The sequence below is a fragment of the Genypterus blacodes genome, unplaced genomic scaffold (assembly GCF_046128005.1).
Source record: "Genypterus blacodes isolate CSIRO-AG114 ecotype Tasmania unplaced genomic scaffold, CSIRO-AGI_Gbla_v1 ptg000414l_1, whole genome shotgun sequence".
Classification (NCBI taxonomy): Eukaryota; Metazoa; Chordata; class Actinopteri; order Ophidiiformes; family Ophidiidae; genus Genypterus; species Genypterus blacodes.
Genome location: NW_027467186.1, coordinates 152,501 through 164,682, shown reverse-complemented (window position 1 = coordinate 164,682; position 12,182 = coordinate 152,501). Strand labels below are relative to the sequence as shown.

The 12,182-nt window shown below is 48.2% G+C and overlaps 2 protein-coding genes across 3 annotated transcripts in view; one reads left to right on the top strand and one right to left on the bottom strand.

Moving 5' to 3' along the window:
* ttc24 (tetratricopeptide repeat domain 24) lies at window positions 1-2,791 on the bottom strand. The gene is made up of 7 exons (XM_076138888.1): window positions 2,594-2,791; window positions 2,000-2,293; window positions 1,672-1,873; window positions 1,317-1,523; window positions 1,029-1,157; window positions 311-432; window positions 1-117 (listed from the first exon to the last, which is right to left on the bottom strand). Exons 1-7 carry the CDS (start codon window positions 2,789-2,791, stop codon window positions 1-3), a joined length of 1,269 nt encoding a protein of 422 aa, XP_075995003.1.
* Window positions 2,792-3,548: 757 nt separating this feature from the next.
* Window positions 3,549-12,182, top strand: part of iqgap3 (IQ motif containing GTPase activating protein 3) — a 17,745-nt gene continuing 9,111 nt past the window's right edge. For both annotated transcript variants that reach the window (XM_076138867.1, XM_076138866.1), the window contains exons 1-21: window positions 3,549-3,710; window positions 4,184-4,271; window positions 4,683-4,839; window positions 5,068-5,145; window positions 5,276-5,352; window positions 5,478-5,545; window positions 5,636-5,749; window positions 6,071-6,249; window positions 6,994-7,075; window positions 7,224-7,387; window positions 7,490-7,577; window positions 7,664-7,827; window positions 8,003-8,163; window positions 8,486-8,601; window positions 8,778-8,941; window positions 9,319-9,409; window positions 10,021-10,188; window positions 10,295-10,440; window positions 10,566-10,736; window positions 11,621-11,704; window positions 11,928-11,999. In XM_076138867.1, coding sequence (XP_075994982.1) covers window positions 3,683-3,710; window positions 4,184-4,271; window positions 4,683-4,839; window positions 5,068-5,145; window positions 5,276-5,352; window positions 5,478-5,545; window positions 5,636-5,749; window positions 6,071-6,249; window positions 6,994-7,075; window positions 7,224-7,387; window positions 7,490-7,577; window positions 7,664-7,827; window positions 8,003-8,163; window positions 8,486-8,601; window positions 8,778-8,941; window positions 9,319-9,409; window positions 10,021-10,188; window positions 10,295-10,440; window positions 10,566-10,736; window positions 11,621-11,704; window positions 11,928-11,999 — 2,460 coding nt within the window. In that variant the 5' untranslated portion in view covers window positions 3,549-3,682. The remainder of the gene's footprint in view (window positions 3,711-4,183; window positions 4,272-4,682; window positions 4,840-5,067; window positions 5,146-5,275; window positions 5,353-5,477; window positions 5,546-5,635; window positions 5,750-6,070; window positions 6,250-6,993; window positions 7,076-7,223; window positions 7,388-7,489; window positions 7,578-7,663; window positions 7,828-8,002; window positions 8,164-8,485; window positions 8,602-8,777; window positions 8,942-9,318; window positions 9,410-10,020; window positions 10,189-10,294; window positions 10,441-10,565; window positions 10,737-11,620; window positions 11,705-11,927; window positions 12,000-12,182) is intronic.

The window sequence follows — 12,182 nt, the reverse complement described above, 5'->3', positions numbered from 1 at the left end:
TCAGTTCATTAGTGTTGTGATGATGTCACAGTTTGTTGAGGTCCAGACCTGCACTCGTCCCTGCAGAGCTGCAGTCAGACGCTCCACCAGACGATCCCGAACAGAATCTGAACATTCCTGTACACAACAGCACATGACACATCGCCTCGTTGATCATAGTTTCCATAGCAACCGGCCACAAATGGATCACCAACTAGAATTTAATATAAGAATTCAACAAGTATATGTTTGATAAGTGAAGTACTATTCCTGCCTCTGACTGGTTGACGAACATGTCAGTCAGACCCAGACAGGAAGTGAGTGTTGTTACCTGGCAATGAGTCAGAGCAGTCAGAGCCTGTTTGTAGAGCTGAACGGCTTTCTGCAGCTTCCTCTGCTTCAGGTAACACTCTGCTAATGACTCACACACCTGAACCTGAGCTCTGTGGTTTTCTGCAGAGACACAGACAGACACAGAGACACAGATTGTTCCTGTCACTGACAGTAAGCAGGTAGCATGTTTATGTCTTGTTGGTGCACACACACTTCATTGTGTCATCCTAAGTACCATACTTTAACTATCAGCTCTACAGTAGTGTATTTGTTTGAACACCTGATCACCTTCTTTGTTGTCCCCTCTTGTTGTTACCTTGTTTGTGTTCCATACAGTATAAGTGTGATGAATGTATATCTAAATGCTCTACGCGGGTTAAGAGCTCCATACTGTGTACTGTGTAACCCTAACCCTACAAACGTCAACGTTTTTCTTTCTTTCTTCTAATAGTATCAATATTCCTCAAACAAATGTTGTTTCATCTTTGCTGTAATCTGGAGGTTTTTCTAATTGACTTTAAAAGATATCAAGTAGCTTTAGCACAACAATCCTCACACAGAGACAGACAGACAGAGACACAGAGACAGATGGAGAGAGACACAGACAGAGACACACAGACAGAGAAAGACACAGGGACAGGTGGAGAGAGACAGAGGGACAGGTGGAGACAGACACAGAGACAGGCCCAGGATGGTGTCAGAGGTAATCAAGTCACCAGTGTCTCTGAAGGCCTGCAGGGCGTGGATGAAGCTCTCTGCTGCCTCTTCTTCATCTCCCAGCTGACTGCAGGCAAACGCCAAGTTACTGAAACACTGAGCCTGGTCACCACGGCAACCTAGGGAGCCTACACACACACACATGTGTGACTGAGTGTGTGTGAATATGAATTTAAAATGTCTGCGTCACTCTGTATTGGTGTTCTGGTGTTTTATTGTATTTGAATGCAAATAAAGGTTTTGGAGAGGTGTGTGTGTGTGTGTGTGTGTGTGTGTGTGTGTCTCACCGTACATGCCAGCAGCAAGTCTGTGGTAGCCCACAGCTGACCTGTATTGGCCCAGGGAGTTCAGTGCAGTGCCTAGGTTGTGCATCACCTTAGCCAGCAGGGGGGGCTGAGGAGCAGCAGGAGTGAGAGCCTGCTGGAAACACCTGACCGCCTCCTGGAAACACCTGATGTGGCAGTAAGCCACGCCCACACCCAGGTACAGCTCACCTGAAACAAAGCAGCGTGTTAAGATCTAACCCTAACACAAGACGATCATGGTTATACTGCATTCTGCTCTGTGTGTGTGTGTGTGTGTGTGTGTGTGTTTGTGTGTGAGGTCAGTAAGCGGTTAATTAAAGCACAGTGAGGACTTTACACAGAATGCTCGGGTCAGTGATGCAGGCCGTCAGACTCAGAGACTGAGTCAACACATTGATGATGTCGTCGTTGGCAAAACAATCTGATTGGACCATTTGGCTTCCTGCCTCCTTGAGAGCAATGGCAGCTGAATCCAACACAGCTGCTACCCTGTAGCTCTCACCGGCCCGCAGGAAACCCTGTGCGGCCTGAGACCAGTCCTACCACACACACACACACACACACACACACACACACACACACACACACACACACACACAACATGATCAGGTTCTGGTTGGAGCTCAGGTTCTAATTTATGTTCTGGTTCACCAATCAGCTGTGACCTGTATTTTGGCGTAGCAGTGGCTCATCTCCATACAGGCGTCGCCCTCGCTGGCTCCGTCACCCTGCGACCTGTACAGCTGCGCCGCCTGCAGGAAATAGGCCGCGGCCTGACGGCTCTTTCCTAGTGCATTGTGGGCCAGGGCCAGGTTGAACTGAAGGTCGGGCAGGCGATCTGCATGTGGGCCCGGCTGGGCCCTCCGCAGGAGGTCCAGACCCCTCTGAGGTCTGCCGGCCTCGACGTAGGCTGCACCAAGGTTAAAGAAACAAACCCTGAGGAGGCGACAGTCCTGCAGCTGAGGGGGCGGGGCAGAACAGAGCAGAGCATGCTGGGAGATCAGAACACCCAACAGTACACTCACTAACACATACTGTGCCTGCTTCAGGAATGGACTGGACCTGGACTAACGTGGACCAGCTCCACCATCACAGACACAAAGAGTCAAATGCAGACCTTATTATTTCACATTGCTTCACATTATCCTAAACCATGAGCATGTTGGATGTAAGCTAGCATGTTTCCAGCCTTTATTCCTGTTTACACTTTGGAACAATGATGACCTCTGACCCTTTGACATCATTGGGTGCATGCTCACCTTCTCTGCAATCTTCAGAGCTTTCTTAAAACATCTCAGCCCCTCCTCCGTCTGTCCAGTCTGCAGGGCTCCATGTCCGTAAGACGTCAGCCCCTCAATGTCCACTGCCTGAACATCGCCAGCCTTCCTCCTCCCCTCCTGCTCCCTCCTCTTCCTCCTCACCTTCACCTCCTCTGGAGGAGACGATTCAGACGCCATGATAGATCTGCAGATGGAGATGTTCAATACGGTAACAGCTGTTACACTGTTACTGAAGCAACACTAACTATACTAACATGTACTAACTATACTAACATGTTCTAACATGTACTAACTATACTAACATGTACTAACATGTACTAACTATACTAACATGTACTAACTATACTAACATGTTCTAACATGTACTAACTATACTAACATGTACTAACTATACTAACATGTTCTAACATGTACTAGCTGTACTAACATGTACTACCTGTACTAACATGTACTAGCTGTACTAACATGTACTAGCTGTACTAACATGTACTAGCTGTACTAACATGTGCTGCTGCTGTTGCCAACTTACCGTTAGCATCTTGACAAACACTGAGAGCTTCCAGATGTTTCCTCAGCTGTGCTCTCTGCTCAGTGTCACCTTAGAGGTAATTTTTGGAGTAATATTAAGTTATAAGTCTCAAGCCAGTTAGCAGTTTGGTCCTGTCAGTTGACGCGTTGCTATGGCAACACAACACCCGACCGAAGGGACGCAAACGAAATTTTTAACCACAAACTGCAAGATAAAGTTGTTAAACAATGACTCCAACAGTTGTAATAGTTAAGTCATCCTATGAATACGAAACGTATTTTCTAAATGTATTTTAATGACAGAAAGCACATAGACGAGAATCCTGAACTGAAACGTTCAGCCAATAGGAAGCGACCAAGCTTCTAGCCAATCAGAAAGTGGCGCGAGCTTTCAAACCTCAAACAGGAAGCAGCAGCTGATGGCGGTTTGTTTCCAGCGCTGTACTAGTTCTGTTTTATTAACGTTTAAAACGCGTTTGGAAGCGTAACTTTCACAGACGCCATCGTAAGAAGTGAAGTTTATCATCGGTGAAGACCAACATGGCGGACTGCGCCCCTCAGAGCCGCTGTGAGTAACTTTGAACCTGTCAAGTATCGGTGAATGTGTTCGAGATGAGGGTGACCGGGTTTGATCCTTTAAGCTTCACAAACACCGACATTATTACAGTGAAACGAGATCTAGCGACAGCTGTCTCACTTTTTCTGTCTCTGTCTCTCTTTCCGTTCGTTTCTGTTTGTCTCTCTTTCTGTCTGTCTGTCTGTCTGTCTGTCTGTCTGTCTGTTTCTCTCTCACCCCTTCTGCCTGTCTCTCTCCCTACGTCTGTCTGTCTTTCTTTCTTTCTTTCTGTCTGTCTGTTTCTGTTTGTCTGTCTCTCTCCCTCCTTCTCTCTCTCTCTCTCTCTCTCTCTCTCTCTCTCTCTCTCCATCCATCCCTCCATCCTTCTCTCTCTCTCTCTCTCTCTCTCTCTCTCTCTCTCTCTCTCTCTCTCTCTCTCTCCATCCCTCCATCCTTCTGTCTGTCTCTGTCTTCTGTCTCTGAAGACGAGCGTCTCACAGCAGAGGAGATGGACGAGCAGAGGATCCAGACTGTAGCCTATCAGTACCTGTGTAGGCTGGAGGAGGCTAAGAGGTCAGTGTGTCACTTTGTCCAGGTGGCGGCGCTCTACTGACCGTGCTGCTGTTGTTTCACAGTGTGTGTGTGTGTGTGTCACTCTATCATATGTTATACTGCTCATCATCATTGATCACATTATTCTTTCTTACCAGACAAATGAAGGCCAAATTAAATCTACAAATTCTGAACCTAAAACAATTTTAGTAAATCCTATGGATGCAGCCGTCCAGCTGTTTGGCCCAGATGAGCTCAGTCCTGCTTGAAGCACCAGAGACATGTGATGTCATGGTGCTGCAGGTCCCAGTCTGGAGGCCTGGAGCTCCACAGGCGTCGCTCCTGTGTCTCAGCCTGACAGGACCTCATTACTTTGAGGTTTTAGTGGAGAAATGATTTTGGCCTTTGGCCCTCATTGTTGTTTTGTTTCAGGTGGATGGAGGCGTGTCTGGGGGCGGAGCTTCCTGCTCCCACTGAGCTGGAGGAGGGGTTAAGGAATGGAGTCCTCCTCGCCAAACTGGGCCACCGCTTCGCTCCCACCGCCGTTCCCCTCAGGAAGATCTACGACGCTGACCAGCAGCGCTACCAGGTCAGCTGACTGGCCACGCCCACTTTACAAACCCAAACACAACAATGAACTAACAGCTGTTCACCTCTCTTAATAACATTTACACTTTGTCATTTTCCAGATGCTTTTATCCAGAGTATTTTAATACAACACAAGCTGAGATGTAATCTCATTAAGTTTAAGTTTTAACCCTTATAAATACAAGTTCAAGTGTCATTTATTTCTGAGAAACGTCTGCTTCGTCCTCAGGCGTTGGGTTTACAGTTCAGACACACTGACAACATCAACCACTGGAGGAACGCTTTGGTGGCACTGGGCCTGCCTGCGGTCAGCAAACACACACACACACACACACACACACACATTCAGTACAGGAAGTACTGTGCTGGTTTAGTTTGTGCTCAGAGGATGATGATGATGATGATGATGATGATTATGATTATTTTGTTGTTGTCAGATCTTCCACCCGGAGACGACAGACATCTATGATAAGAAGAACATGCCAAGAGCTGTCTACTGTATCCACGCTGTCAGGTCTGTCTCTCTGTTGTTCTACCGGTCTCTCTCTCTCTCTCTCTCTTTCTGTGTGTGTGTGTGTGTATTAATTCTCTCTCTCTCTGTCTCTGTCTCTCTCTCTGTCTCTGTCTGTGTGTGTGTAGCCTTTTCCTGTACAGACTGGGTTTGGCTCCTCAGATCCATGACCTTTGTGGAAAGGTCAAGTTCACTGGTAAGTCTGAAATGAAATGGAGCCACAGACTTGTTCTATTTTCTCCACACAGACCAATAGAGCTAATGACTAATGACTCTCTCTGTTCAGAGGAGGAGATCAACCACATGAAGCTGGAGCTGGATAAATATGGAATCCAGATGCCTGCTTTTAACAAGATCGGTGGCATCCTGGCCAATGAGATGTCAGTGGACGAGGCAGCTGGTAGGTGAAGCTCTCTGATTGGCTGTGATCATGTGATGTCAAAGCCACATGTATCTCAATCTAAAGTGAACAGAAAGCCTCCTGACACAGCTGTTCAGATATATGAAATGTGACTTTTACAGGTTAATGCTCTTTAATTTGTCATGTTTCTCTATCACTGACACAGGAGGAAATTATTCATCAGTGCATAATCATAAATGCAATTTGGCCACTTTGTGATATGCAACATTAACTTATTGATTTAAAACTGGGAGGTAAAGGATGATAAAGCTGCAGTCCTCTCCTCACTTCATTCAACTCTTCCCTTCCTGGTCCCATCAGTTCATGCAGCAGTGATTGCCATCAACGAGGCAGTAGACCAAGGTCACGTTGAAGTCACAGCAGGCGCCCTGAGGAACCCTAACGCGGTGCTGCGCGGCCTGCAGGAGACGCTGATGGGCGTCTACCAGGAGATGCTGCGGCAGGCCAAGAGACGCAAGGCGGAGCAGGCGGCAACCGTGGTGAGAGTCTGTCACACTGACGTCTGATTGGTCAGGGGGGGGTTGGTCTGTCCAATCAGATTTCTGTTCAAATAGAAAGTATTCAAGTTTAAAATTTAGTTAGAATGATGTTTAGAAACATTTAGTTCTGCAATCTAACGTCTTCAGGTGAGTCTGTGCAGACATGCTAGTGTAAACAATGACATCATATACAGATGAGATCTCAAATCTTACTTTAATGAGATGAAGATTGATAAACAAGCTGAATTAAGAGTTTGAGGACTGGTGAGCATCAATCAAACTACCATCTCCATTCAAGGTTTCAGATGTAGGAGGAGACAATAACACCAAAGTGAAACAGCAGAATTCTGAATCCAACCTATAGGAACCACTACACTACAGGATCCCCTACCTGAACCCGAACCTGATACCATCTGATCTCATCAGGCCAGATAGAGCCATCAGATCTCATATCTGATCTCATAATCCTCTGCAATATTTCTGACCGCAGTCAGCACTGGTGGATTCACATGGTCCAAAACTTGGGCTTGGACTCTGAGTTTCTGTGTGGGACACACACACCTTCAGCTTCAGCTTCAGTGTGTGTGTCCTAACCCCCCTCCACAGCCTGGATGTGTGGGTTCATGTTGGCTAACCCTGACCAATGCCCATGCAGCTGGCCTCATTAAAGAGCTTTAGATGTAGACTGTGGGTTCTTAAAGGGACAGAACCTAATATGTTTATTCTATTATCATATTATTGCAGTGGGCTGGATCAGATGAGAAGGACATCTATGAGGAATATCTGACTCAGAGAGAAATCCAGGACAACATCTACATGGTCAACGGTACAAAACAAACTTCACAGAGACAACAAATGCACCGTGTTTAGCCCCGCCCCGACCTGTCTTGAAAATTCCCACTTTCAAACTTGCAGACGACTGTTGGAAACATGTATCCTGTATGTTTTCACACACGTGTGTGTTCCTCTCTCAGTGCGTTCTGCTGTGGAGCAGGTGGATGAAGCTCTGGACTCTGCAGATGAGCTCGCTCTGCTCTCTGCCCTACAGCTTCCATCTTTGGCCCTCAGGGGCCTCTACACTGACAATGGACCCTGGTACCTGGATCAGCTGGCAGCAGACCGGCAACAGAAGGCCCTGGTATATACACACACACACACACACACACACACACACACACACACACACACACACACACACACACACAGAGTTACTAACTCCACCTGTGACCTGTTTACTTAGGATCAGGGCTCTGTCGACCCTCTGGAACCTGGAGAGCTGCAGGAGGCCGTGGACATCGCCAACCAGGAAGCACAGCATGCCAGGATTAGTAGGTCACTTCCTGTTTCCAGCATAACGTGCAATCGTCATCAAGTCTTGACCCTTACAGGATGTGTGTGTGTGTGTGTGTTTTAGTGGAGGCAGCTGTGCTTCGTGTCAATGATGCATTGCGTAATGGAGACCCCAGACAAACTGTTAACTGTTTGATGACCCCTGGCCTCCAGTTGCCTGAAGTTCTCCCATATGCAGCAACGCTCTACCACAACGAGCTGCAGGCGCTGCAGAGACAGACACCACAGGTACTGTGTGTGTGTGTGTGTGTGTGTGTGTGTGTGTGTGTGTGTGTGTGTGTGTGTGTGTGTGTGTGTGTGTGTGTGTGTGTGTGTGTGTGTGTGTGTGTGTGTGTGTGTGTGTGTGTGTGTGTGTGTGTGTGTGTGTGTGTGTGTGTGTATTCATGTTCTTCTTGTCCAACAGGGGGCGCTGCAGCAAGAGGAGTTGTTTGTTGCCGTGGAGATGCTGTCAGCTGTTGCTCTCATCAACCAGGCAATGGAGGCAGGACAGCTGGAAGCATTTAGCTCCTCATTGGTCAGTCCAGCTGCAGGCCTGGCTGACGTAGACCACGCCCTGCTGGACAGGTCAGTCTGTCTCACCGTCTGTCTCACTGTCTGTCTCACTGTCTGTCCCTCAGCCCCCATTTTCATTACAGTCACTTTATCAATCTGTTGCTCTCTCTGTCTGTCTGTCTGTCTGTCTGTCTGTCTGTCTGTCTCTCTCTCTGTCTGTCTGTCTGTCTCTCTCTCTGTCTCTCTCTTTCTCTGTCTGTCTCTCTCGCTCTCTATCTGTCTCTGTCTGTCTCTCTCTTCGTCTCTGTCTCTCTCTCTCTCTGTCTGTGTCTGTCTCACTCTCTCTCTCTCTGTCTGTCTGTCTGTCTCACTCTCACTCTCTCTCTCTGTGTAGGTACTTTGTGAGTCTGTGTGCAGTGAAGCAGCAGGGTGGCAGGCACCTGCTCACCTGGAATCATCTGCAGGAAGGAATCACCGCTGTCAATACGTCGGTGCAGAATGATAATGACCGTATGTGTGCGCACACACACACACACACACACACACACACACACACACACACACACACACACACACACACACACACACACACACACACACACACACACACACACACGCACACACACACATACACAGACTCTCAGAGATAAAGAAGGTCACCTGGTTTTGTTCTTCCTGTCCTGTAGAGATCCTGGCTGTGGCTCTGATAAATGATGCTCTGACAGGAGGAGACTCTCAGAAGACTCTGGCTGCCCTAATGCTGCCCTCTAGTGGCCTGCTGGAGGTCTTACCAGCAAATGCGCGGTGCTACCATGACCTACTGAGCTGTGCCAGGCAGCACAGAGCTCAGGTAGCAACATTTGAATCTTTGGTTATCTGCACAACAGTCACTCAGTTATGGGCGACATCACACGAGCTGCAGACTCATGAGAGAAGGACGCAGAGGTTACTATAGGATAGAGATCCATGACAACATACAGAGGGTTCAGGGTCAAAGGTCAGAGTTACTATAGGATAGAGACCCATGACAACATACTGATGGTTCAGGGTCAAAGGTCAGAGTTACTATAGGATAGAGACCCATGACAACATACTGATGGTTCAGGGTCAAAGGTCAGAGTTACTATAGGATAGAGACCCATGACAACATACAGAGGGTCCAGGGTCAAATCTCCACTCGGACCCTTTAACTTCTTGATCTCAAACTTAAATCTTTTGTCCAATCAGGTGAGTGGAGACCGTGGCACAGAGCTGTGGTTGGCTGACATCCAGGAAGGAGTGAGGAGAGCCAATCAGCAGACCCAGAGGGCTCTGAAGTGTAAGTCACTTTGTCACAGCATCTTTACAGATTAGGGTCCCAGTGCTGAACATAAACGTGTCTGTTCCCCTAGAGCAGGGGTGGGGAACCTCTGGCCCGCAGGCCCGCGTTTGGCCTGCGAGACAGACCGGCAGATCGCTGCGCAAAGAGTTTTGTCCGATAACTCAGTAATTTAGTGTGGCCCCTGAGGGCTGACGGCAACATCAACATGGCCCGCGATAGGAAAAAGGTTCCCCACCCCTGCCCTGGAGACACACACTCTACAGGGGGGGGGGCATTTTCACACCAGCATGATTAACTACATGTACATTACATGCCCTCATTCAGTCACATGGTCCAGCTGCATTGGTCAAACCAGTTTCACACCCAATCCATATGAGATTACATTGAACTGTGTGTGTGTGTGTGTGTGTGTGTGTGTGTGTGTGTGTGTGTGTGTGTGTGTGTGTGTGTGTGTGTGTGTGTGTGTGTGTGTGTGTGTGTGTGTGTGTGTGTGTGTGTGTGTGTGTGTGTGTGTGTGTGTGTGTGTGTGTGTGTGTGTGTGTGTGTGTGTGTGTGTGTGTGTGTGTGTGTGTGTGTGTGTGTGTGTGTGTGTGTGTGTGTGTGTTCAGTGTGCCTGGGCGTGGCGGCAGTAAACCAGGCCGTGAAGGAGAGCAGGGTGAAGCAGACCTGGCGTGTCCTGTCTCTGCCAGAGGTGGCACTGCAGAATTTGATGTCGGACTGTGCAGCAGAGTATCAGAGAGAGCTGAGTGCCCTACTGAAGGCCAAAGGTCACAGAGGTCAGAAAAACCTCTGATCAATTGGGTCTCACTTCTTATAATCCCTGATTGTTCATCTTGACTGTGTGTGTGTGTGTGTGTGTGTGTGTGTGTCTGTGTGTGTCAGGAGACAACAGGAGTCCTTGGGTTCGACTCCAGTTGCGGGATCATCGCTCTCCGTTTTATTTCCACCTGATCAGACTGGAGGGCAGTTGGGACAAACCAGCCAATTTCCTCCCTAACAGCATCTTCCTGGATCAGCGGGAGATACAGGTCACCACACACACACACACACACTGAGCTCACAGCTGCTTGGGCTCACTACTTATCAATTAACCCTGGTGTCCACACACAAAGGTAAGCCTGTTGCTGTGCTTTCTGTGTGTCTCCCCCTACAGGCGGTGATCGGCAGTGTTTCAGCCCGGCACAGTCGCCTGGGCCTCTGGCAGAGCAGCGAGACTCTGGTCCTTCGCCTGCAGGCTCTGAGTCGAGGCTTCCTGATCAGGCAGAAGATGGAGGCTCGACGCCGCTACTTGCACAAGCAGACGCCTGCTGCCATCATCATTCAGGTGTGTAGACAGCTGGAGTCATCATCATCATCATCATCATCATCATCATCATCATACTCAGGCCCCATCCATGTCCTCTCCCCTACATGATCACTATCTGATCTGATCACTATCTGATCTGATCACTATCTGATCTGATCACTATCTGATCTGATCACTATCTGATTGTTTATCTGGAGGATTCTGTGTGATTAAAGAGCTTTTGGGCCTTTTGCACTGATTGGTTGAGCCCAGTTCACTGAGGCCTGCTGCTCTGTTGACCTGTGGTCTAGAGGTCTGTGCTACCAAGGCAGATGCAGAATCCTAATGAAGTTTGTTTGGGGGGTCTCCCTGAATGAGGCGGGGCCAGGAGGCGTGGCCAGAATATTTAGATTGACGCTAAATCAACTTCATCTCCCCTAGGAGATTATTTTCCAATGTATAGACAGACACACACACACAAGGGCAGGCAGGCAGGCAGGCAGGCAGTATTTATGGACGCTCCTTACTCAATTTGTCGGGGATTGAAACTAAAGCAATGATCTGAGGTGAAACACGTATGTCACATACCTAAATGCTGGAGAGCTTTGGCCTTCCTGATGTTGTGTGTCTGTAAAGCTGCAGAGACATTGATGTGATATTGGGCTACACAAATAAAATGGACTTGACGTGTGTGTGTGTGTGTGTGTGTGTGTGTGTGTGTGTGTGTGTGTGTGTGTGTGTGTGTGTGTGTGTGTGTGTGTGTGTGTGTGTGTGTGTGTGTGTGTGTGTGTGTGTGTGTGTGTGTGTGTGTGTGTGTGTGTGTGTGTGTGTGTGTGTGTGTGTGTGTGTGTGTGTGTGTGTGTGTGTGTGTGTGTGTGTGTGTGTGTGTGTGTGTGTGTGTGTGTGTGTGTGTGTGTGGGTAGACTCACTGGAGGAGGTTTGTCCAGCACGGGGCGTACAAACGCAGATTGCAATTCCTCTACCAGAACTGGAGAGCTGTGGTGAAGGTAAAGTGTGTGTGTGTGTGTGTGTGTGTGTGTGTGTGTGTGTGTGTGTCATATTTTCTGTACAAATATTTCTGTTATCAACTTTGAAATGAATGAAACTAAACAGCATCACTATTTTGTCACTTGTGTTTATGTTGCAGTCCACACACACACACACACACACACACACACACACACACACACACAAACACATGACTTGACTTACTGTGTTGTGATTGGTCAGATTCAGGCCGGTGTGAGGATGTGGCTGGTCCGCAGGAAGTACCGAGCTCGGCTGGACTTCTTCAGGCGGAATGTGAGACATCAGCATCACTTCAATCTGCTTCCTGTTTGCACATCACGACTCGTGTTTCTTGCTCACTTCTCGACCTGCAATCCCTAACTGTTGCCCTGACGACGAGCCAAAACCCGTCTGTGGCTGAATTGCCACATGATTTAGCTAACGACACCGGAACACAAAGAAAACAGCGCCACCTTC

Coding starts and splice junctions, on each gene's coding strand:
- ttc24 (XM_076138888.1), bottom strand. CDS start 2,791: ATGGCGTCTGAATCGTCTCCTCCAGAGGAGGTGAAGGTGAGGAGGAAG. Junction 1,874..1,999: donor ACTGCTACGCCAAAATACAG/GTCACAGCTGAT, acceptor TGTGTGTGGTAG/GACTGGTCTCAGGCCGCACA. Junction 1,524..1,671: donor CACTGACCCGAGCATTCTGT/GTAAAGTCCTCA, acceptor GCTTTGTTTCAG/GTGAGCTGTACCTGGGTGTG.